Source organism: Somniosus microcephalus, chromosome 7 (assembly GCF_052327205.1).
Source record: "Somniosus microcephalus isolate GS21.2 chromosome 7, FLI_Smic_1.0, whole genome shotgun sequence".
Classification (NCBI taxonomy): domain Eukaryota; kingdom Metazoa; phylum Chordata; class Chondrichthyes; order Squaliformes; family Somniosidae; genus Somniosus; species Somniosus microcephalus.
Window position 1 is genome coordinate 106,493,830 of NC_140993.1, and position 24,170 is coordinate 106,517,999.

General features: G+C 45.2%; 1 protein-coding gene across 3 annotated transcripts in view; it reads left to right on the forward strand.

Annotated features, from left to right (window-relative positions):
• Positions 1 to 24,170, forward strand: part of rock1 (Rho-associated, coiled-coil containing protein kinase 1) — a 245,316-nt gene that overhangs the window by 123,039 nt on the left and 98,107 nt on the right. For all 3 annotated transcript variants that reach the window (XM_085992815.1, XM_085992816.1, XM_085992813.1), the window contains exons 9-10: positions 1,057 to 1,148; positions 13,213 to 13,372. In XM_085992815.1, the coding sequence (XP_085848941.1) occupies positions 1,057 to 1,148; positions 13,213 to 13,372 (252 nt within the window). The remainder of the gene's footprint in view (positions 1 to 1,056; positions 1,149 to 13,212; positions 13,373 to 24,170) is intronic.

Genomic DNA, 24,170 nt, shown 5'->3' on the forward strand with positions numbered 1-24,170 from the left:
AAATTACAATTAAAAAAAAAAAAAAAAGTAAATTTTTTTTTACAGCTTGTTCATGATATTTCAGCTTCTACCTTATCCCTATGTGAAAGTACTAATCTTTATTTCGCTCTCTAACATTTTTAAAAAGTGAGGATAAAAGCTGCTTTTTATTCCCTGGTTTGCTGTCTGAGAATTCTTCAATGTGATTGGCTGCTTTGACATCTTGATTATGTCATTGCTGCATGGCACTAGGAATCCCCTATTCATAGTGCTACAATCAATTACATGTTGAGAAACCTCCATCTCTGGGCAGCTTTCTTCAAGGTCAGCGGCAATCACCGTTGCATCGCTGCTGACTGCAAATTACGGGCCATCGAACTGTGAGGAAATCTAGCTCTTTCCAGTGCATTGCTTAAAACGCAAGGTAATTGATAAAATAGATCCCATAGAGGTACAGAACAAATTAGTTCACCTTTTTTCTGGGCTTAGCATAACTGGAAGAAACTATTTTCAGTCTTATTTTAAAATCGTATTCTAGAATGTAAACCGAGTCCAATCTAATTGTATGAAATCAAGTTACAAAAAGGCAGGGTTGTAACCTGAAAGAGGCAAATATTCTTTTCTACCCTCTTTCCGGGTCTCCTACACTACTCAAACCTGCAATAGAAAGGAAGTACATAGAGGTTGTGAAACTGTTCTAGAATGTATGAAAGTTTCTCAAAGTGTGCAGACTTGCATGTAGTCATTTTGGGAGCCTGTGGATCCCTCAGTTTAACAAAAACATTTACAAAAAAAGTTTCTGGACAGAAGGACAAAACTCTTCGGAAAATACTGTCATTGGTAGGGATGAAGAGCACGGTTTTGAAAATTAGCATCATCAGTGGTCTTGGGCCAGCTGTGGCTTGCATTAAAGTTGCAAACAAAGAATTGCTAATGACTTTAATTTAAACTGAATTGACTTGAAATGAGTATATGATCTGCTTTTATATAAGTGGAGCTGTAGTGCATATACTGTGGTCTTTCCTGAAATGAACTGCAGCATTGTTTTAGTAACAGGTTATTGATTATTTTCATTAGGGAAGTGAGACTAGGCCGGAATGGTGTTGCAGAAATCAAAAGGCACCCTTTGTTCCGAAATGATCAGTGGACATGGGAGAACATTAGAGACAGTAAGTTACCATAAATGTTATAAAATATGTTACGCTATGTCAATTTTGAAGTTATATTCAAGCCACTGTGTCCTGTTTTTATTTTATTTTAGCTGATTCAGAATCTGAATTTGCTTAATTACTGAGGTATAATTATATAGCACAAAATGTTGAATTAGTTCCAAGTAATAGCAGAATTAGCATTTACTGTAGATGTATTCAGAAATACAGTTGGGGATATAAGCTTAAATTTTAATTAACCATCAATTTAGTTAAAGCTTGTATTTCAAGGTAAAAAGCAAGCTATAGGATCCTTTCCACCCATCACTTTGTAAATTGTATTCAGTTGCCATCTTAAAAGCACAATCCTTAAAAAAAAAAAAAAAAAAAAAAAAAGTAGATATGAATGAAGAATAATGATGTGAATGAAGAATAATGATAAGGTCATGGTTTTAACGTGGGGGTGGGGGAGGTGCTGGATTGCGGTTGGGAGAACAGGTTTCCCTCAGGCCTTGCCGAATTTAAATTTTTTTTTTCTGTTTTCACCGGCTCCCCCCGATCCGCAGGCAGCCAGATTGAGATGCTGGCTGGCTGTCAGGCGGGTAGCCCTGCGGCATCATGCTGCAACCGGGGAGCAGAGAGGAGTAATCGGAGGCTGGGATCAGGGGTGGGAGGTGTCCGAAGGCCGGTAGTGGGGGTGTGGCGCATGGAAGGCCGGGATCTGGGGTGGGGGGGTGGGTGGGGGAAAGGGCACAGAAGACAGCGATTAGGGGTGGGGCGTGGATGCGGAAAGACGGGATTTGGGGGGGTGTGCGGAAGGCCGGGATCGGGGAGGGGGCGGCGGGGGCGCTGAAGGCCGGGATTGGTGGGGGTGACGCAGAAGGCCGGGATTGGCCAGTGGCAGTTGGAAGGCTGGGATCGGGGTGGGGGGTATGGGGTGTTGGATGGCTGGGTTCGGTGGGGGGCGGGGGCAAGGGATCGGAAGGCTGGAGTGGGGTCCGGGGTTCGGAGGCTGAAGGGGTCTGAGGCCTCATGGGGGAGATCAGGGTTGGGAGGTCGGGGGGAGATCGGAAGGTTCTGGGGGTGTCCTATTGCTCGGTGGGGGGGTGGGGGCAGGGACACTGGACCCAGCAGTTAAGGGGCAAGGGCTCTACTTTCCAAAAACCGCAGCCATGGACGACTGAAGGGGTAAGAGACAACATCAAACTAAAAGAAAAAGCATACAAAAATGCAAAAAATAGCACTGATCCTAGCGAATGGGAATTATACAAAGAACAGGAAAGATTGACAAAGTAGGTAGTAAGAGCTACAAAAAGAAAGTATGAAAAGAAACTTGCAAGGGATATCAAAATCAACACACAATTTTTACAATTATATTAGGAAAAGGAGGGTGGTCAGGAGCAATGCTGGCCCTTTGAAAATTGATAACGGTGCTACTGTCAATGAAAATAAGGAAATGGTGGACCTGTTGAATAATTAATTCATGTCAGTATTTACAGTAGAGGAAGAGGTCAGCATGCTGGAACATAAGCAATATAACAGTAATGAAGAAAATAATGGCACTACAGAGTGACAAGTCCCCAGGGCCAGATGGTTTCCCACCCAGGGTTATAAAGGAAATAGGTGAAAACATTGCAGATGCCCTAATAAATGTGTTCCAAAGTTTTCTCGATTCAGGAACCGTTCCTTTAGATTGAAATATTGCGCATGTTACTCCACTATTTAAGAATGGTGAGCAAGGGAAAACTAGGGAATTATAGACTTGGGGATCCAGGTACATTGATCATTAAAATGTCATGAACAGGCACAGAAAAAGGCTAATGGACCGTTGGCCTTTATATCTAGAGGACTAGAATATAAAGGGGTAGAAGTCATGCTTCAGCTATACAAAGCCCTGGTTAGATCACACCTGGAGTACTGAGAGCAGTTCTGGGCACCACAGCTAGGAAGGATATATTGACCTCGGAGAAAGTGCAGCATAGGTTTACCAGAATGATACCCGGACTCCATGGGTTAAATTACGAGGAGAGATTACACAAACTCGGGTTGTATTCCCTGGAATTTGGATGTTTAAGGGGTGATTTGATCAAAGTTTTCAAGATGTTAAGGGGAACAGATAGGGTAGATAGAGAGAAACTGTTTCTGCTGGTTGGTGAGTCTAGGACTAGGGGGCATAGTCTAAAAATTAGATTGAAAATCAGGAGTGAAATTAGGAAACACTTCTACACACAAAGGGTGGTAGAAGTTTGGAACACTCTTCTGCAAAAGGCAATTGATTCCAGATCAATTGTTCATTTTAAATCTGAGATTGATAGATTTTTGTTAACCAATGGTATTAAGAGATATGGGGCTGATTTGCGACCTAACTCCATAGTAACTAGCCTAACTATAAACAAAACAGGAGAAGAGAGCATAGGAAAGAATAAAGTAAGGGAGGACATTGATGGCAAGGGAATAAATAGAGTTAAAGTATAGGAGTCTAAAAAGATGGTTAAAGTGAGAGGAAATCCTATTAAAAATGAATTAAATTGCCTGTACAGCAATGCACACAGTGTCCGTAATAAAACAGGGGAGCTGGAGCAATCTTGCGTTGCGAGGAACCAGACATAGGGATTACTGAGACATGGCTACAGAAAAATCAGGACTGGGAACTAAACATTGCAGGGTATAACCTATTTAGAAAAGATAGAGGGGAAAAAGGGGAGGTGGAGTAGCTGTACTTATTAGGGATAACATAACGGCAGTAGAAAAAAGTGATGCAACTATCAGCAAGACAAAAATAGAATCCATATGGATAGAGATAAAAGATAATAAAGGATCAATCACACTAATAGGTGTAGTCTACAGGCCACCTAACAGTGGAAGGGAGGTAGAGGAAGAAATATGCAGACAAATGAGGGAAATGAATAAAAAACATAGAATAAATAATCATGGGGGATTTCAACTACCCCGATATTAATTGACCAGAAGAGGCAGGTAAAAGGGATAAGGGAATGGAGTTCCTACACTGTGTACAGGACTTCTTTCTAACCCAATATATAAAAAGCCCAACAAGGGAGGATTCGCTATTGGATCTAGTAATGGGGAATGAACCAGAGCAGATAAGTGAAGTAAAAGTAGGGGAACATCTAGGTAATAGTGACCATAATATAATATGCTTTAAAATGATAATTGAGAAGGACTAAGTATGACAAAAACCAGGGTAATAGATTGGAGAAAAGCTGATTGAGGGGCTGAGAATAGAACTTGGGAAAATAAAATGGGCAACAACATTGGCAAACAATATAGAACAGCAATGGGAAACATTTAAAATGGTGTTGAATAGAGTGTAGGAGCAATATATTCCACTAAAAGGAAAGAACAAACTAAACACCAATGAGACTCCAGGGATGAATAAAGCCATAAGGGAATAATTGAGGGTAATTGAGGCAAAGAGGCATACATCAAGTACATAGACAGCAGGGGAGTGCATGATAAGGGAGAATACAAAGATATTAGGAGAGAAGTCAAAAAAACAATTAGGAAGGCAAAGAGGAACTATCAAATTAAATTATCAAGGAACAAATCAAAATAGTAAAATATTTTACAGGCACATCAATAAAAAAAAAGGAAGGTTGGGATGGGAATATGGCCATTAAGGGTAATACCACAGGTAACGATAGATGGCAGAAATATTAAATAATTATTTTGCTTCAGTATTTACCAGGGTGATAGAACAGGTGGATATGACATTGGATGATGAGATTAGAAATCAGATAAGTGCATTTAAAATAAAAAGAGGGGATATTATTAAATAAACTAATCAAACTCAAATAGGATAAAACCCCTGGTCCGGATGGATTGCATCCACGCATTTTAAAAGAATCTAGGGAAGAGATAGCAGAGACATTACTACACAAATGTAATTATTCTTTAGAAAAAGGTGTAGTGCCAGAGGACTGACGGATAGCTAACGTAATACTTATATTTAAGAAGAGGGAATAGAACATGTTCAGGGAATTATAGACCAGTCAGCTTAACATCAGTGGTAGGAAAAAATAATGGAATCCCTACCTAAAGGAGAAAATAGAAGAACATCTAGAAATCAAAAACATAGTAATGAATAGTCAGCATGGATTTCAAAAGGGAAAGTCTTGCTTGACCAACCTCATTGAATTTTTTGAAGAGGTAGCAGAGAGAGTATACAATGGTAATGCCGTAGATGTAATTGATCTAGATTTTCAAAAGGCCTTCGATAAGGTACCCCATAATAGACTGATGAACAAGATCAGAGAATGTGGAGTTGGGGAACAAGTAACAGAATGGATAGATAGCTGGCTTCAAGACAGAAAGCAGAGAGTAGGGTTAAAAGGTAGCTATTCACAGTGGCAGAAGGTGGGCAGTGGTGTTCCACAAGGATCAGTGCTGGGACTGCTGTTGTTAAAAATTTATATTAACGATTTAGACTTTGGAATCAAAAACAGAATTTCTAAATTTGCGAATGACACCAAATTGGGGGTGGGGGATGAATAGTCAGTACTGAGGAGGACTGCAACAAATTACAGGAGGACGTTAATACACTTGCAGAATGGGCATATAATTGGCAAATGAAGTTCAACACAGATAAATGTGAGGTATTACATTTTGGTAGGAAGAATAGGGAGGTCACTTATTAGTTGGAGGATGCAAGTCTAGGTGGGGTAGAGGAACAAGGGGATCTCGGAGTACAAACACACAAATCACAAAGTTGTAACACAGGTTAGCAAGGCCATAAAAAAAAAAAGCAAACCAAGCACTAGGGTTTATTTCTAGAGGTATAGAATTGAAAAGTAGGGAAGTTATACTAAACCTGTATCGAAACTTGGTTAGACCACACTTGGAGTACTGTGTACAGTTCTGGTCGCCATATTATAAAAAGGATATAGAGGCACTAGAGGGTGCAGAGAAGATTTACAAGGATGATACCAGAAATGCGAGGGTATACATACCAGGAAAGGATGAACAGGCTGGGTCTCTTTTCTCTTGAAAAAAGAAGGCTGAGGGGTGACCTAATGGAGGTTTTTAAAATTATGAAAGGTTCTGAGAGAGTGGATAGAGAGAGAATGTTTCCACTTGTGGGGAAGAGCATAACTAGAGGCCATCAATATAAGATGGTCACCAAGCAATCCATTATGGAATTCAGAAGAAACTTCTTTACCCAAAGAGTGGTGAGAATGTGGAAGTCACTACCACAGGGAGTGGTTGAAGCGAAAAGTATAGATGCATTTAAGGGGAGGCTAGACAAGCATATGAGGGAGAAGGGAATCGAGGGTTTAATGCTGATAGCTATAGATGAAAGACGGGAGGAGTCTTGAGTGGAGCATAAACACCAGCATGGACTGGTTGGGCCGAATGGTCTGTTTCTGTGCCATATATCTTATGTAACTACTGGAAACTGTATGCATCTACATAACCTGTCCCATAATTTTAAATAATTTCATAATTTTAAACACTTTTATCATATTGCCCTGTAATTTGAATTGTTCTAACTAACTACCATGTCAATCACCTTCAGAATCTTGTATGTTTCAATGAGATCACCTCTCATTCTTCTAAACTCCAGAGAGTATAGGCCCATTCTACATAATCTCTCATCATAGGACAGCCCCCTCATCCCAGGAATCAATCTAGTGAACCTTCGTTGCACCGCCTCCAAGGCAAGTATATCCTTCCTTAGATAAGGAGACCAAAACTGTGCACAGTACTCCAGGTGTGGTTTCACCAAGGCCCTGTACAATTGTAGTAAGACTTCCTTACTCTTTTACTCCAACCCCCTTACAATAAAGGCCAACATGCCATTTGCCTTCCTTAGTGCTTGCTGTACCTGCATGCTAGCTTTCTGTTTTTCTTGCACGAGGACACCTATATCTCTCTGAACACCAACATTTGAAAGTTTCTCGCCATTTAAAAAATATTCTGTTTTTCTATTCTTCCTACCAAAGTGAGTAACCTCATATTTCCCTACATTATACTCCACCTTACTGCCCACTCACTTAGTCAATCTATATCCCTTTGCAGACTCCTTGGGCTCGATTTTGTCAATGAGGAGCTTTTGGAGGCGGGACTCCCACTTTTTGGGTTGTAGTCCCGCCTCCATCGACTTGTGGCCAACCCACGCTATTTTCCCTTGATTGACCTTGTTAAGCCCGCCCAGCGGGCTCAGCAGGCCAATTAAGGGACACCTGGTTACTGGTGACGTCAGCGATTGACATTTCATCTGTCAAGAGCTTTTGACAGATGAAAAATCAGCGTTTGACAGCTCTGTGAAGCTGTCAAACACTGACAATCTGTCTTCTAACTTGCGTCCTTCTACTCAGACTCAGTTAGAGAGCTCTCCAGACCAGAAAGCAGAGGCTGCAGCTTTTGACAGTTCAGCGGCCATTCTGCTTTCTGTGCCGGTGAGCTGAGGGACTCTCGAGAACTGAAGGAAGGAAGGAAGCCTGCAGGTAAAAGTAAGTAAAACTTATTAAAACACTTTACACTTACCTCACACACTTACCTCTGCACACATGCACCCATCACTCAGCTGCACAACGGACATCTCGACCCCTCCAACCCCTGCAGATCGATGGTCCGCCTTGCTAACTTGGCGTGGTTCGGAGCCGTCGGACAGCCCACACTTCAGGGCTAAAAATAGGGATTAGGTAAAAAACTGCCTGTTAACTACCTGTTAACAGGCAGTTAATTGGCACTAATCCCCTTCCCGCCTCGGGGAGGCGGCTCCCAGCACAGGTCGGGTACTCTCCTCCTGGGACATTGGCACGGAGACGGGTTGGGGGCGGGATGGCTTCCTGCCCCCGATTCTGCAATTTTACCACCACTCCCGCCTCCTCAGGGCTTGGAAAATCGAGCCCCTTGTGTTCTCCTCACAGCTTACAGTCCCACCTAACTTTGTATCGTCAGCAAACTTGGATACATTATGCTCGGTCCCTTTACCTAGGTCATTAATATAGATTGTAAATAGCTGAGGCCCCAGCACTGATCCTTGTTACAGCCTGACAACCTGAAAAAGACCTGTTTATCCCTACTCTCTGTTTTCTGTCCATTAACCAATCCTCTATCCATGCTACTATATTACCCCCAACCCCATGAGCCCTTATCTTGTTTAATAACCATTTATGTGGCATATTATCGAATGCCTTTTGGAAATCCAAATATATTACATCCACTGGTTCTCCTTTATCTACCCTGCTAGTTACATCCTCAAAAAACTCTAATAAATTTGTCAGACACTATTTCCCTTTCATAAAAACCATGTTGACTTGTCAGGCTAACTGGCCTGTAGTTCCAGGTTTTCTCTCTCCCTCAAATAGCGGTGTTATATTTGCTACCTTCCAATACGCTGGGACCCTTCTAGAGTCTGGGGAATTTTGGACGATCAAAACCAATGCATCCGCTGTCTCTGCAGCCACCTCTTTTAGAACCCTTGGATGTAGGTCATCAGGTCCAGGGGACTTGTTGACTTTTAGTCCCATTAGTTTCTCTGGTGCTTTTTCTCTATTTATATTAATTGCATTAAGTTCCTCACCCTCATTGAACACTTGGTTCCCCACCATTTTCGTTATGCTTTTTGTGTTTTCAACTGTGAAGACAGATACAAAATATTTGTTTAACGTTTCTGCCATTTTATTATTCCCCATAATAATTTTTCCTGTCTCAGCCTCTAAGGGACCAACGTTTACTTTTGCTACTCTCTTCCTTTTTACATACTTGTAGAAGCTCTTACAATCTTTTTATATTTCTTGCTAGTTTTCTCTCATTCTATTTTTTCCCTTTTTTATCAATTTTTTGGTCATCCTTTGCTGGTTTTTGAAACTCTTCCAATCCTCAGGCTTACTACTATTCTTCGCAACATTATAAGCTTCTTCTTTCAATCGAATGTCATCCTTAACTTCTTTAGTTAGCCACGGATGGATAATTTTTCCCATGGAGTTTTTAATTTCTGAATGGAATGTATATCCGTTGAGAATTATGAAAGATTTCTTCAAATGCTAGCCACTGCTCATCTACCACCATACCTTTTTAAGCTATTTTTCCAATCTACCTCCGCCAACTCGGCCCTCCTATCTATGTAATTGGCTTTATTTAAGTTTAAGACTCTAGTTTCGGACTTGGGCTAGTCACTCTCAAACTTAACGTGAAATTCCATCATATTATGATCACTCTGCCCCAGAGGATCCTTTACTTTGTGATTGCTAATTAACCCTGTCTCATTACACAAGACAAGACCTAAAATAGCCTGTTCCCTGGTTGGTTCCATAACGTATTGTTCTAGGAAACTGTCTCGAATGCATTCCATGAACTGGTCCTCCAGGCTGCCTTTGCCAATTTGATTTGTCCAGTCTAACTGAAGATTAAAGTCCCCCATGATTATTGCATTACCTTTGTTACAAGCTCCTACTATTTCTTGAGTAATATTCTGTCCAACGGTACAGCTACTGTTAAGGGACCTATATACTACACCCACCAGTGTTTTCTGCCCCTTGTTATTCTTCATCTCCACCCTTACTGATTCTACTTCCTGATCTTCCAAGCCGAGATCCTTTCTACTTTCCTTATGTCATCCTTTATTATCAGGGCTGCACCCCTCCTTTTCCATTCTGCCTGTCTTTTCGAAACGTCAAGTACCCTGGAACATTTAGTTCCCAATCTTGGTCACCTTGCAACTACGTCTCTGTAATGGCTATCAGATCAACTCATTTATCTCTTTGTGCCAATAGTCGTCTATCTTGCTACGAATGCTTCGTGCATTCAGATAAAGAGCCTTTAATTTAAATTTTTTGCCATTATTCCCTGCTTTGACTTTATTCTTCGCTGCACTGCTACCGTTAAACTCTCTGGCCAAGAAATTCGGTGGGCTGCGCCACCAGTTAGCACCTAAAGACGGCACTCAGTGGCTTTAGCGCCACTGGCCACGCCTCCCGTGATATTTAGCGGGGCGCTAATGGCGGCGTTAGCCTGTAGCGCTGCGCCATCATCGGTGTGCGCAGCGCCCCGCTACCGCCCCGATTGCGATATTTGGTAGTGCCCGCCTCTAACGCCGTTCGCAAATTGCGCCCGGTTCACGGGGCCTACCTGTGGCGGTAGTGGCGCAAATTAAGGTGGCAGTGCGGGGCGGCCATTTTTTCCGGTGGCCGCCTACCAGCACCTCCGTCCCCGGCCTCCTGATCCCCCCCCCCCCCCCCCCCCCCCCGGGCAGTGCTGGCTGTGTCCCGAGAGCCCGGCACTTCTCCTCGGTGCCGGGCTCTTTTGCCGGCACTCTCAATCGGTCATCGCGCTGGTGCAGGCCCCTCCCCCTTAAGAAGGGGAGGAAGGCCTGCAGTACCACGCTGCGGCACGTTGCGCTGCGATATTCAGTTTCAGCGCCCCAAGAGGGACGCGGGGCGCCTCGAGCAGCGCCCCGCGTCCCTCTTGGGGCGCTCAAGCTGACTTTCTGGCGGGCGCAACTGCTCCGTTCGCAGCGGTAATTCCGGCGCCCAGGCGAGCTTGGCGCCCCGTTTGGGCCTCCACCGAATTTCTAGGCCCCTGTCCCTTCCTGTCATGCTTCGCTTATTTTTACCAAAATTACTACACTGCTCTATTGCTTTGACCTTTCTCTTTAGATTTCTAAATTTCCCCTCATCTGACCCCCCCACCCCCCCTATTTTTTAGTTTAGAGCCCCATCTCCAGCCCTAGTTATTCGATTCACCAGGACGCTGGTCCCAGCCTGGTTTAAATGGAGCCCGTCCCGACGGAACAGCTCCCTCTTTCCCAGTACTAGCCAGTGCCCTATGAATTGAAACCCCTTCTTCCCACACCACTCTTTGAGCCACGCATTTAACACTCTGACCTACTTGACTCTCTGCCAATTTGCGCTTGGCTCAGGTAGTAATGCAGAGATTATTACCTTTGAGGTTCTTCTTTTTAATTTCGACCCTAGCTCCTCAAATTCCCTCAGCAGAACATCATTCTTAGTTCTACCTATGTTGTTGGTTCCTACATGGACCACGACAACTGGATCCTCCCTCTCCCACGTCAAGTTCTTCTTCAGCCGCGAGGAGATATCCTTAACCCTAGGACCGGGCAGGCAACACAGCCTTCGGGACTCTCTTTCGTGGCTGCAGAGAACACTATCTATCCCCCTGACTATACTGTTCCCTACCACTACCACGTTCTTTCCTTCTCCCTCCACTTGGATGGCCCCCTGTACCATGGTGCCGTGGTCAGTTTGTCCATCCCCCCTGCAGTCCTTTTCCTCATCCATACAGGTAGCAAGTACCTCATACCTATTGGACAAGGTCAAGGGCTGAGGCTCCTCCATCACGACATTCTGGGTCCTCAAACCTGCCTGACTCGCAGTCACACCCTCCTGTCCCTGACACAGTTCTCTTAATTAGGTTTAGTAAGGTTTTATATAGGCTCATTGTTGCCTCTTGGCTTTTGTATTCTACACCTTTTGTAATAAAACCTAGAATTCCATTAGCTTCTTTACCACATTATCAATGTGAGGTTAGGCAAGGGGAAAATTAGGTGAGGTTTCTACTTATGATTGCTATTCAATGATCCATGCTGGAAAGTATGTGCAGATGGATTATGGGTAAGGATAAGAGCCAGTTAGCGGCCTGCGTGTGACCTCCAGACCACGCAGCTTAGCGGGCACGTTGACTGGAGGAGGTTACAGAGATAGGGAGGTGCGAGACCATGGAGGGATTTGGAAACGAGGATTTTAAAATTGAGACGTTGCCAGACCTGGAGCCAATGTAGGTCAGCGAGCACAGGGGTGATTGGTCAAGCAGCATCTGTAAAGAGAAAACACGTTTTAACACTTCAGATGAAGAATCGTCATCGGAACTGGAAACTGGAAGCGAAATAATCCGCTTAATAGGACTGTCCAAAATTGGGTAAGAGAACAATGGGCAGAAGTCAAAAATCAGGAATGCTGACTCCAGTCACAGAAACTATCTCTGCCCTTTTCTCAGAAGCTGAGATGCATAGTGGGTCTGCTTTCATGGTGGGTGGGAGGGTGGATGCTTTGTTGGGACACACTTATGACAAGGGGTTGCTGGGGATACGGGTTTGCACCCAGGTTTGTTGCCGTGTCTTTTCAGGTATTTTTGGGTTCTGGCACACCTGCATGTATTTTTAACATTTTCTGTTTTCATTTCAGATTTCCTGCATTTGTAGTTTTTTTCTTTTTATTTATGTCTTTATATGTATATCTTTCACATGCCTTTTCTCTTCCATTTTACAGCGTTTACTAAATAAAAAATATTTTAGAGACAGAAAAGGGCATGCTATGTTAGGTAATCTACTTTGGTTCGCGAAACATAAATTGAATATTTTCTGAATGGTGAGAGACTAGGAGCTGTGGAGGAGCAAAGGGATTTAGGTGTCCATGTACACATCAGTAAAAGCTACTGCACAGGTATAAAAAGTAATCAAAAGGCTAATGGTATGTTGGCATTTATCTCAAGGGGGTTTGAATATAAAAGTGAGCAAGTGATGCTTCACTTTTACAGAGCCTTGGCCAGACCCTATCTGAAGTACTACATTCAGTTTTGGGCACTGAACCTCAGGTAGGATAAATTGGCCTTGGAGGGGTTACAGCGCAGATTAACCAGAATTATACCAGGGCTTAAAGGGTTAAATTATGAAGACAGGTTGTATAAACTTGGTTTTTATTCCCTTGAGTTTAGATCTAATCGAGGTCTTTAAATTGATAAAGGGATTTGATAGGTTAGTTACAGAGGAACTATATCCTCTTGTTGAGTAATCCAGAACAATGGGAATAATAAAATTAGAGCTAAGCATTTTAGGAGTGAAATCAGGAAGAACTTTTTCACACAAAGGGTAGTGGAAATCTAGAAGTCTCTCCCTCCAAAATGCTGTGGATGCTGGGTCAATTAAATTTTCAAGAGTGAGATAGATAGAATTTTGTTGGGCAAGGGTGTTAAGGGAGCAAAGGCAGGTACATATCAGCCATGATCTAATTGAATGGCGAAACAGGCTTGAGGTGCTAAATGGCATTCTCCTGATCCTATGTTCCAATGTTTAATGCAATTAATCCAAGTCTGTGTTTCGTTATAGGTTCTGCACCGGTTGTGCCTGAGCTAAGTAGTGACATTGACACAAGCAATTTTGATGATCTGGAAGAAGATAAGGGCGAGGAAGAAACATTTCCTGTACCAAAGGCCTTTGTTGGCAACCAGTTACCTTTTGTAGGCTTCACATACTACAGAGATTATCAGTGAGTATCGATAAGTTCAGATACAATTGTCTTGCTTTAAACAAGAAAGCAAATCTCTCAAACAGCAACATTTCACCCCATTATTAACGGAACATGAACTTCCTAAAACAGAAGCACAAAGCTCTAAATTAGCAACTTCTGATCCTCACTGACCAACTTCCACTTAAATTCCCTGTGCTCCCACTCCTCTGACTTTTATGCCCCCTTGTCCTCACTTAACCTCACCCATGACATAATTTCCTGTACCCAAACACCCAGCTACACCTTGACCTGTGGTCTTCGTACCTCTGAAATCTCAATCATTGACTACCTCCAGCTCCCTGCCTACCTCCACCTACAGAAAAACTTTTTTCTCCCACCCGCTCAGCAACTCACTCCCTAACTGCACCTGTTGTGACACTACTGCTGTTAACATGCTCAGCAGTTGTCTCACTTCTACTTTTACACCCTTGCCTCACCGTCTCTCATCGTCACTTCTCCACAGATACAATTCACATCTTGGCATCCTAAAGTCCTGAAAGCTGCAGACTTGAGTGCACCTGGTGTGCTTATTTACTGCTGATCTAGATCAACTATTTCAAGCATTCTCACGCCTTCCTCTTGGCTAACTCTTAATGCTCTAGAATCATTTTGGAGAATAAGGGCAACCCACTGTTCTTTATGAAAAATGATCTCCTCAAATCCCCTTTCTCCATGACTCCCATCCTCATATTTAACACCAAGAGCAGAAAGCTTGTGAATTTCTTTGACTTGAACCTAGGCAGATCATCTCAATCTTCCTTAACTGTCCCGGACCACCCTCCAGCCCAAATTCATCCTAGCTACGATGTGCTACTACTCTACCATCTCCCCACCCCCAGTCCATTTTAATATTACCTCGTCCATGTGACCCAGCTTTGATTTTTGTCCCACCTGGCCCCTGACCACTTAACTATGTTTCCCATCTCTATACTCACTAACTCTGTTACTTTCTTCTTTTGCTCAGGTACTGTTCCCCTGCCTTTCAAAATTGCAGTCATCATTTTCTTCAAAAAACACATTTAGTCCATCATGTCTCCAGCTTTCAGCTCAATTCTAGCCTCCCTTTCCTAAGGTCCTTGAACACATTGTCCCTCCAAGCTATGCACTTAACCTTTCTCAAAACATTCTACTCTTAATTCCTTCAGTCCAGTTTCTACCTTGCTCATAGCAACCAAGATCACCCCGGTCAAAGTCATGAGCGATATTATCTATGATTATGGATGCGTGCACATTATCCCATCAACATGGTGATTATGCTATCTTCCTCAAGTGCCTCTCCATGATCCAACTCTGTAGGAATGCCTTAATGGTTCTACTCCCATTTGTCCCAATGCAACCAACACATCCCAAGCAATGATTTCTCCTTCTGTCCCCATAGTCACAGCCAGTGTACATCAGGGATTAATCATTGCGCCCTCCTCTTCCTCATTAAGTGTTCCATGGCGTCCACTTCCAAACTCTTATCTCTCCAACACTTTTTTTCGATCCCATGTCCATGTACCTGCTGTCAGACAGATCTTAAATCATGTATGTTAGAATTTCCTCCAATTGAACATCAGGCAGGCCAAAGCTATAATTTCTGGCCCCTGCTAAAAATTCTGCTCCCTTGCCACCAACTCCACCCACCCGCCCGCCCCCCCCCCCCCCCCCACCTCCAAAAGTTCTCGCTCACATTGAACCAGACTGTTTGACTCAAAGCTGAGCTTAAAACCCCACACTGTCAATCTCCAACATTGCTTATTTGTGCCTTTGCAGCTGCCCTTACCTCACCCTAATGGCTGCTGAAGCCTTTATCCACACCTCAGGCCTCCTGGTTTGAGCGTGTGTGCTGTCCGTTATGAGCCAGAAAACATGCCATAACGAATTTTACCCCTACATCTCTTTGCTTCTCTCCCTCTACCTTTAAAAGCTTACTCAAAACCTATCTCTTAACCCAAGATTTAGGTCACCACCTCTAATTCTTTTGTTCTGCTCAGCTCCTTGGAGTGTTTTCTATGTTGAAGTGTTATATAAATGCAAGTGGTGTGTTAACCCTTAAATTATATGGCTACTTCAGTGTTCTTGGGAGACTGCTATGGGTTAACCCACGCAATAGTTCTGTCTTCGTTTTACTCTCCTTGACCCCTAAGTATTCTTCCATACTTTCCCAGATTACTCTTAAACAAACATCTTGGGGGCTAAATTCGGTTGATTTGCATCTCCCGTTAGCGCCTTAAGAGGCCCAAATCAACTAGCGCCTGGGCGCGGCGCCGCTAACGCCTCCCGCGAAATTCAGCAGGAGGTCAGCGGCAGCGCTAACCGTTAGCGCCGCGCTGTGCTGCCGGAGATGACGTCATCGCTGTGTGTAGCGTCCCACCCGCACCCCAGTTGTAATATTGGGTGGCACCCCCCAACTTACCGCTGGACGCTATGTCCGCCGGGGTCGGGGGCCTGCCTGCGGCCGGGGCGGCATTAGTTAAAGGGGAGGTGGCAGGCGGCCATTTTTGTTGCTGGCCGCCTGCCAGCACCTGCCCCCTGTTGCTGTCCCCCGGCCCCCGTGAGATGCCGGCTGCTCTCCGTGAATCCGGCACCCCTCTTGAGTGCCGGGCTTGTTTGCCGGAAACCCAATCCCTGGTGGCCCAGCTGGGTTCTGTGACACACTGCGCCAGGCCCCTCCCCTTTAATAAGGGGAGGAAGGCCTGCAGTACCGTGGCACAACGAGGAAAATCGGCTGCGGGGGCGCTAACCTTTTCGGGGCGCTAAAATTAGCGCCCTGGTGAAGGTAGCGCCCCAAAGGGGGCGCTACCCAATTTTTACCCCCCGATGCCTCCTTGCATTTTTATATGCCGGCCTTTCTAGATCCATACTATAGAATCATAGAAATTTACGGCACAGAAAGAGGCCGTTCGGCCCACCGTGTCTGCGCCAGTCAAAAAGAGCTATCCAACCTAATCCCACTTTCCAGCTCTAGGTCCGTAGCCTTGCAGGTCAAGGCACTTCAAGTGCATCCAAGTACTTTTTAAATGTGATGAGGGTTTCTGCCTCTACTACCCTTTCAGGCAGTGCGTTCCAGACCCCCACCATCCTCTGGGTGAAAATATTTCTCCTCAATTCCCCTCTAATCCTTCTACCAATTATTTTAAATCTATGCCCCTAGGTTATTGACCTTTCTGCTAAGGGAAATAGGTCATAGAGTTATACAGCACAGAAAGAGGCCCTTCGGCCTATCGTGTCTGCGCCGGCCATCAAGCCCTATCTATTCAATCCCATTTTCCAGCACTTGGTCCGTAGCCTTGTATGCTATGGCGTTTCAAGTGCTCATCTAAATGCTTCTTGAATGTTGTGAGGGTTCCTGCCTCTACCACCCTTTCAGGCAGTGAGTTCCAGATTCCAACCACCCTCTGGGTGAAAAAGTTTTTCCTCCAATCCCCTCTAAACCACCTGCCCCTTACCTTGAAACTATGCCCCCTGGTTATTGACCCCTCTACTAAGGGGAAAAGTTCCTTTCTATCGACCCTATCTATGCCCCTCATAATTTTGTACACCTCAATCAGGTCCCCCCCAGCCTTCTCCGCTCTAAGGAAAACAACCCCAGCCTGTCCAGTCTCTCTTTATAGCTGAAACGCTCCAGCCCAGGTAACATCCTGGTGAATCTCCTCTGCACCCTCTCCAATGCAATCACATCCTTCCTATAGTGTGGTGACCAGAACTGTACGCAGTACTCTATCGGTGGCCTAACTGGTGTTTTATACAGTTTTTTTTAATTCATTGATGGGATGTGGGCGTCGCTGGCTAGGCCTGCATTTAGTGCCCATCCCTAATTGCCCTTGAGAAGATGGTGGTGAGCCGCCTTCTTGAACCGCTGCAGTCCATATGGCGTAGGTACACCCACAATGCTGTTAGGGAGGGAGTTCCAGGATTTTGGCCCAGCGACAGTGAAGGAACGGCGATACAGGTCCAAGTTAGGATGGTGTGTGGCTTGGAGGGGAACTTGTAGGTGGTGATGTTCCCATGCGTCTGCTGCCCTTGTCCTTCTAAGTGGTAGAGGTCGCGGGTTTGGAAGGTGCTGTTGAAGGAGCTTTGGCGAGTTGCTGCAGTGCATCTTGTAGATGGTACACACTGCAGCCACAGTGCGCCGGTGGTGGAGGGAGTGAATATTGAAGGTGGTGGATGGAGTGCCAATCAAGCGGGCTGCTTTATCCTGAATGGTGTCGAGCTTCTTGAGTGTTGTTGGAGCTGCACTCATCCAGACAAGTGGAGAGTGTAATGCCCGTGTGTAATTGAGACACGGACTGCAGAAGTTGGTTATAACAGGTGTTTACTGAATGGAGACAAAACTGGAACTACGATACAAAGTTACTACACAGGCTTATATACAGGGGTGGTCACTACTGGTACTGCAGTATACAGGGGCTACAGAATATAGTTCCTTCTTCAAGGTACATACACTACAATTCCTCCCCTTTTAGCTAAACAGTACATAACATTCAATTAATAATTAAATAACATATTTACAATTACAGTTGTTGCTATATACATTAGCTGAAGTTAATCAATTATAAATTCAGTCTTTGAGGAGGCTTCCTGATTCTGTCCGGATAACGCCTCTTTGGGGTATCGGGTTCTTCTGGCAAAGTTGATTCGGGATCAACGTCGTTGTTTGGTTCGTCTGCTTCCAATATCACCGATTCTGAGGTAGATGCAATTGGTACTTCGGTTTCATCACCAGGTGTATAGGATCGTGGTGTAGATTTGACGTTTTCCAGTGATTCTAGAATCTGGTCAGCATGGCGTCTTACAATGCTCTCTCCAACGTCCACGGTATACATTAGGGGTCCTTGCCGTGTGCAGATCGTTCCTGGCTGCCATTTCTCTGTGCGGTAGTCCCGGGCCAAAACTGGTTGACCTATCTTGAAACTCCTGGTTGGCCTTTCATTCATATTCTGAAACTGCCTGTTCTCCACATCTCTTCTGATGTTTGGCTTAACCAAATCCAAGCGGCACCTTAGTCTTCGATTGAAGAACATCATGGCTGGAGTTTGGTTGGTAACCGCATGTGTCGCATTCCGGTAGGCAAACAAGAAGTTACCCACCTTGTGTTGTAGGGGTATGTCTTCATTACACATTGCCTTGATAGCCTTCTTGAATGTTTGAACGAACCTCTCAGCCGATCCATTGGTGGCTGGATGATATGGGGCGGATGTGTAATGCTTAACACCATTGTTCTTTAAGAACCTCCGGAACTCTTCAGACACAAACTGTGGTCCATTGTCGGAGCAAATCTGTTCAGGCAGCCCATTTCTGACGAATATGGTTTGTAAGACTGTGATAGTTTTTTCTGTGGTGGTGGAGGACATTTTTATTACCTCTGGCCACTTTGAATGTGCATCCACCGCAATTAAAAACATCGAGTCCATAAATGGACCAGCAAAATCAATGTGTACCCTTTGCCATGGAGATGAGGGCCACTTCCATGGATGTAGAGGGGCTTGTGGTGGGGCGTTTTGGACCTTCTGGCATCCTGTACAGCTCTTGGTCATCTCTTCGATTTCTCTATCGATTCCCGGCCACCACACAAACGCTCTGGCTAGGTTCTTCATTTTTACCCCTCCCAGATGAAGCTCATTGAGCACTCTATCCTTCAATTTGGGTGGAATTACTACTCTGGATCCACACATCAAGGTTCCTCGGCACACTGACAGCTGTTCTCTTCTCGGCGAGAATGCTGGCAACAGTGGTTCGCCATGTGCTGGCCATCCCTTCACCGTTAAATCATAGACCCTGGAGAGTGTCGGGTCATTTCGTGTTTCCTTTTCTATGTTTGCATTCGTCACCGGTAGACATTCGACTATGGTCGAGTGGAATATCTCCACAGGATCCACTGCAGGTGCTTCTTCCACCGTCGGCAACGGTAGGCGCGACAATCCATCAGCATTCCCATGCTGTTTAGTTCCTTTGTACTCGATGTCATATTGGTGTGCCCCTAGGAAAAGGGACCACCTCTGTAGCCGTTGTGCTGTCATTATCGGGACGCCCTTCTTAGGGTTGAAAATGGAGACAAGAGGTTGATGATCAGTTAGTAGAGTAAATTTCTGTCTGTGCAGGTAGTGATTGAACTTCTTCACCCCCCACACCAGGCTGAGGGCCTCTCTGTCAATCTGGGCATAGTTACGCTCGGCTGCAGTTAACGAGCGTGACGCAAAAGCTATCGGCCTCTCTGAACCATCAAGGGATTTATGTGACCGTATCGCTCCAACGCCGTAGGGAGACGCATCACACGCCAGTCTTATTGGTAGTGATGGGTTGTAGTGAGCCAATACTTCTCTTGAAGTGATCAGGCCTTTACACTTATGAAAGGCCCACTTACATTCATCGCTCCATTTCCATGCTACTCCAGTTTGTAGCAGGGTGCTCAGTGGGTGCAGAATTGTGGACAAATTCGGCAAAAACTTATGGTAGTAATTCACCAATCTGAGGAATGACCTCAGTTGCGACACATTTTCAGGCGCTGGAGCCTTAACTACCGCTTCAATTTTGTCAGGGGACTTATGTAACCCCTCTTCATCAATCACGTGGCCACAATACGATATTTGTTTCTTTCAAAACTCGCACTTGGGGCGATTGGCTCATAGTCCATGTTCTCTTAGTCTAGTGAGCACCTGCTCTAGGTTGGCAAGGTGTTCACTGTCATTTTCACCTGTCACTAGGATGTCGTCCAAGTAACACTGAGTCCCCGGAATCCCTTGCAGAACTTGTTCCATTGCTCTTTGCCATATAGCCGGAGCTGATGCTACTCCGAATACCAGTCGATTATACTGGTAAAGACCTTTGTGAGTGTTTATCGTGAGATATTTCCTAGAGGATTCTTCAACCTCCATCTGCAAATATGCTTGTGCTAGGTCAATTTTTGTAAAACGTTTCCCTCCAGATAGTGAGGCGAAAATATCTTCTATCCTCGGAAGAGGATGCTGTACTGTGTGAAGGACTGGGTTCACAGTCACCTTGAAGTCCCCACAGATGCGAACCTTCCTTGGCTCCTCAGACTTATTGTTTAACGTTTTCTTCATGACAGGAACGATGGGTGTCGCCCACTCGCTCCAGTCTACCTTAGATAACACGCTTGCATGCTCCAGATTCTCCAGCTCTGCCTCGACGGCTGGGCGAATTGCATACTGTACCGGTCTTGCTTTAAAAAACTTGGGAATTGCATTCTCTTCTATTTTTATCGAGGCGGTTACGCCTTTAAGAGTTCCCAGTTCTTGTTGAAATACCTCTTTAGCGTTAGCTAAGATTTTTGACAATCGTCCAGGTGTGACGTCGTCGTCCTTTTTACCAGCCACAGTCAGTGCCTGAATGGAGTGCCAGTCTAAACTTATCTTTCTGATCCATTCACGTCCCAATAACGGTGGTCCACGATCTTGCAGTATGTACAGATACAATTTCTGTATTTCCTTGCTGTATTCAACAGGCACCCTTATTTTCCCTCTGGGGTATACTTTCTGCCCCGTATATGTCTTCAAGACAATGGATGTGCCTTTCAAGGGTATGTGTGAGAATAGCCGCTCGTAGTCTCGTCGATTCATGACGGTCAGGGCTGATCCTGTATCCAATTCCATTTTGACTTGGGACCCTGCTATCGTGAGGGTGACCCAAATGATTCGGTGATCCTCTTTTGCGATTACGTTGTGTAGTTTGAGACAGCTTAGTCTCTTGTTCCCGGATTCACTATCGCTCTTCTGGTCTTCGGAACTACTGTCTGTCATCTTTTGTACTTTCCTGTACTGTTCCTTAGTAGTCTTTTTGTTGTCGTTAGTCTTCTTCCCGGACCTGCAAACTCGTGCAATGTGTCCCATCTTTCCGCATTGCCTGCATGTTTTGTCCTTGGACCAGCAGTCCTTCTGGTCATGGGTTGTTCTGCCGCAGCGATAACATTTTTCAAATCCCCGTGTCATTTCATGGGTGCCGTATTCCTGTGGCTTTTGTTGTATTTCCGCAGCTCCCCTTGCTGCTGCTTCGTACGATACTGCCACGCTGAAAGCTTTATCTAGCGTCAGCTCTTTCTCTGAGAGTAACCTCTTCTGGGTTCCTTCACTCAGGAGTCCACAGACAAATTTGTCCCATAGGGTATCTGCCAGTCCTGCTCCGAACTGGCAGTGCTTTGGCAGCTTGCGTAGTTCCGTAAGGTAATCAGCATTGCTCTCATCTTTATGCTGATTTCTCTTGTGGAATTTAAATCTTTCTGCTATCAGCAGCGGTGTAGGATTTAGGTGTTCCTGTAGGATATCAACAATTTCGTTAAAACTCTTCGCCATCGGTTTGACTGGAGTGATCAGGTTCCGCAATAGGCCGTACGTTCTTGCGCCCATTAAGTTTAGTAGTACCAATGCCTTTTTCTCATCGGCTACTTCATTTGCCTTGCAATATACTGCGACTCTTTCCACATACGTGGTCCAGTCTTCTATTGCATTATCGAAGGCAGTGATATTGCCAGTCTTCGGCATCTTAGAGATCTAAGATGGCGCCACCCGCGCTTTGCCTTCTTCCCCGATTGAACAAAATGGCGCCTCCCGCGCTTTGCCGCCTTCCCCGCTGGATTAAGATGGCGCCTCCCGCGCTTTCTGCCTTTTCCGCTGCTGCCAGCGCTGTTGCTGGCGTTTTTATGCCTTGATGGCGACGCCCTGCGCGCTTCCCCCCGCGCTGCTGCCAACGCCGCTCTCCGCGGTCCCCGTGGTAAACTGCAGCTCCTCGCGGCTTTCTGCGCTTCTAATTTATTTTTCTTTTATTTTAATTACTCTTCCCGTCGTCAGAGCAGACCCTATGGGACACTTCCCTCCCTCTTCTCGGGTCTGTACGCTGCCCGGCTTTGTAGCACCGGCCGCGCCCTGTGTGCTCCACCCTCTCTCCTCTTCCCGACAACGCTGCTCGGCCCCGTTGAAAAGCCACCCGATCGAGCTCTAGCCCGCCGCAGCCCAGGAAGGATCAGTGTACTACCTGCCACCAGCCCGATTAGCTGGAACACCATAGACTGGATAACCAAGCCCAGCTCTCGACAGCCTCTCCTGCAATCTTCGAATTCGATGAATCAGAGGGCGGTTGCCCACGGTCGACGCCCGTTTCTTCTGTTTGTTTTTTTTCTTTTTTTTTTCTTTTTGGATTTCTTCCTTCTGGCTTCGACCTCTAATAACTTCGCTTCAGGGATGGATCCCCGTGAGGTGGTGCAGAACTGTAGGTAAGTTCGGATCTGTTCGTCGCCAATGTAATGTCCGTGTGTAATTGAGACACGGACTGCAGAAGTTGGTTATAACAGGTGTTTACTGAATGGAGACAAAACTGGAACTACTATACAAAGTTACTACACAGGCTTATATACAGGGGTGGTCACTACTGGTACTGCAGTATACAGGGGCTACAGAATATAGTTCCTTCTTCAAGGTACATACACTACAGAGAGTATTCCATCACACTCCTGACTTGTGCCTTGTAGAGGGTGGAAAGGCTTTGGGGAGTCAGGAGGTGAGACACTTGCTGCAGAATTCCCAGCCTCTGGCCTGCTCTTGTAGCCACAGTATTTATATGGCTGATCCAGTTCAGTTTCTGATCAATGGTAACCCCCAGGATGTTGATAGTGGGGGATTCAGCGATGGTAATGCCTTTGAATGTCAAGGGGAGATGGTTAGAGTCTCGCTTGTTGGAGATGGTCATTGCCTGGCACTTGTGTGGTGCGAATGTTACTTGCCACTTGTCAGCCCAAGTCTGAATGTTGTCCAGGTCTTGCTGCATATGGACACGGACTGCGTCAGTATCTGACGAGTCTCGAATGGTGCTGAACAGTGTGCAATCATCAGCGAACATCCCCACTTCTGACCTTATGATGGAGGGAAGGTCATTGATGAAACAGCTGAAGATGGTTGGGCCTAGGACACTGCCCTGAGGAACTCCTGCAGTGATGTCATGTGATTGAGATGAATGACCTCCAACAACCACAGCCAACTTCCTTTGTGCTAGGTATGATTCCAACCAATGGAGAGTTTTCCCCTTGATTCCCATTGACTTCAGTTTTGCTAGGGCTCCTTGATGCCACACTCGATCAAATGCTGCCTTGATGTCAAGGGCAGTCACTCTCACCTCACCTCTTGAGTTCAGCTCTTTTGTCCATGTTTGGACCAAGGCTGTAATGAGGTCAGGAGCTGAGTGGCCCTGGCGGAACCCAAACTGGGCGTCAGTTAGCAGGTTATTGCTGAGTAAGTGTCGCTTGATAGCACTGTCGACGACACCTTCCATCACTTTGCTGATGATTGAGAGTAGGCTGATAGGACGGTAATTGGCCGGGTCGGATTTGTCCTGCTTTTTGTAGACAGGACATACTTGGGCAATTTTCCACATTGCCGGTTAGATGCCAGTGTTGTAGTTCTAGCATAACATCTCTGCTCTTGTATTCTATGCTTTGGCTAATAAAGGAAAGTATCCCGTATGCCTTCTTAACCACCTTATCTATCTGTCCTGCTACCTTCAGGGATCTGTGGACATGCACTTCAAGGTCCCTCTGTTCCTCTACACTTCTCAGTATCCTACCATTCATTGTGTATTCCCTTGCCTTGTTAGCCCTCCCCAAATGCATTACCTCACACTTCTCCGGATTGAATTCCATTTGGCACTTTTCTGCCCACCTGACCAGTCCATTGATGCCTTCCTGCAGTCTACAGTTTTCTTCCTCACTGTCAAAAACTTCTTAATCATGCCTCCTACATTGAAGTCTAAATAATTGATATATACCACAAAAAGCAAGAGACCTAGTACT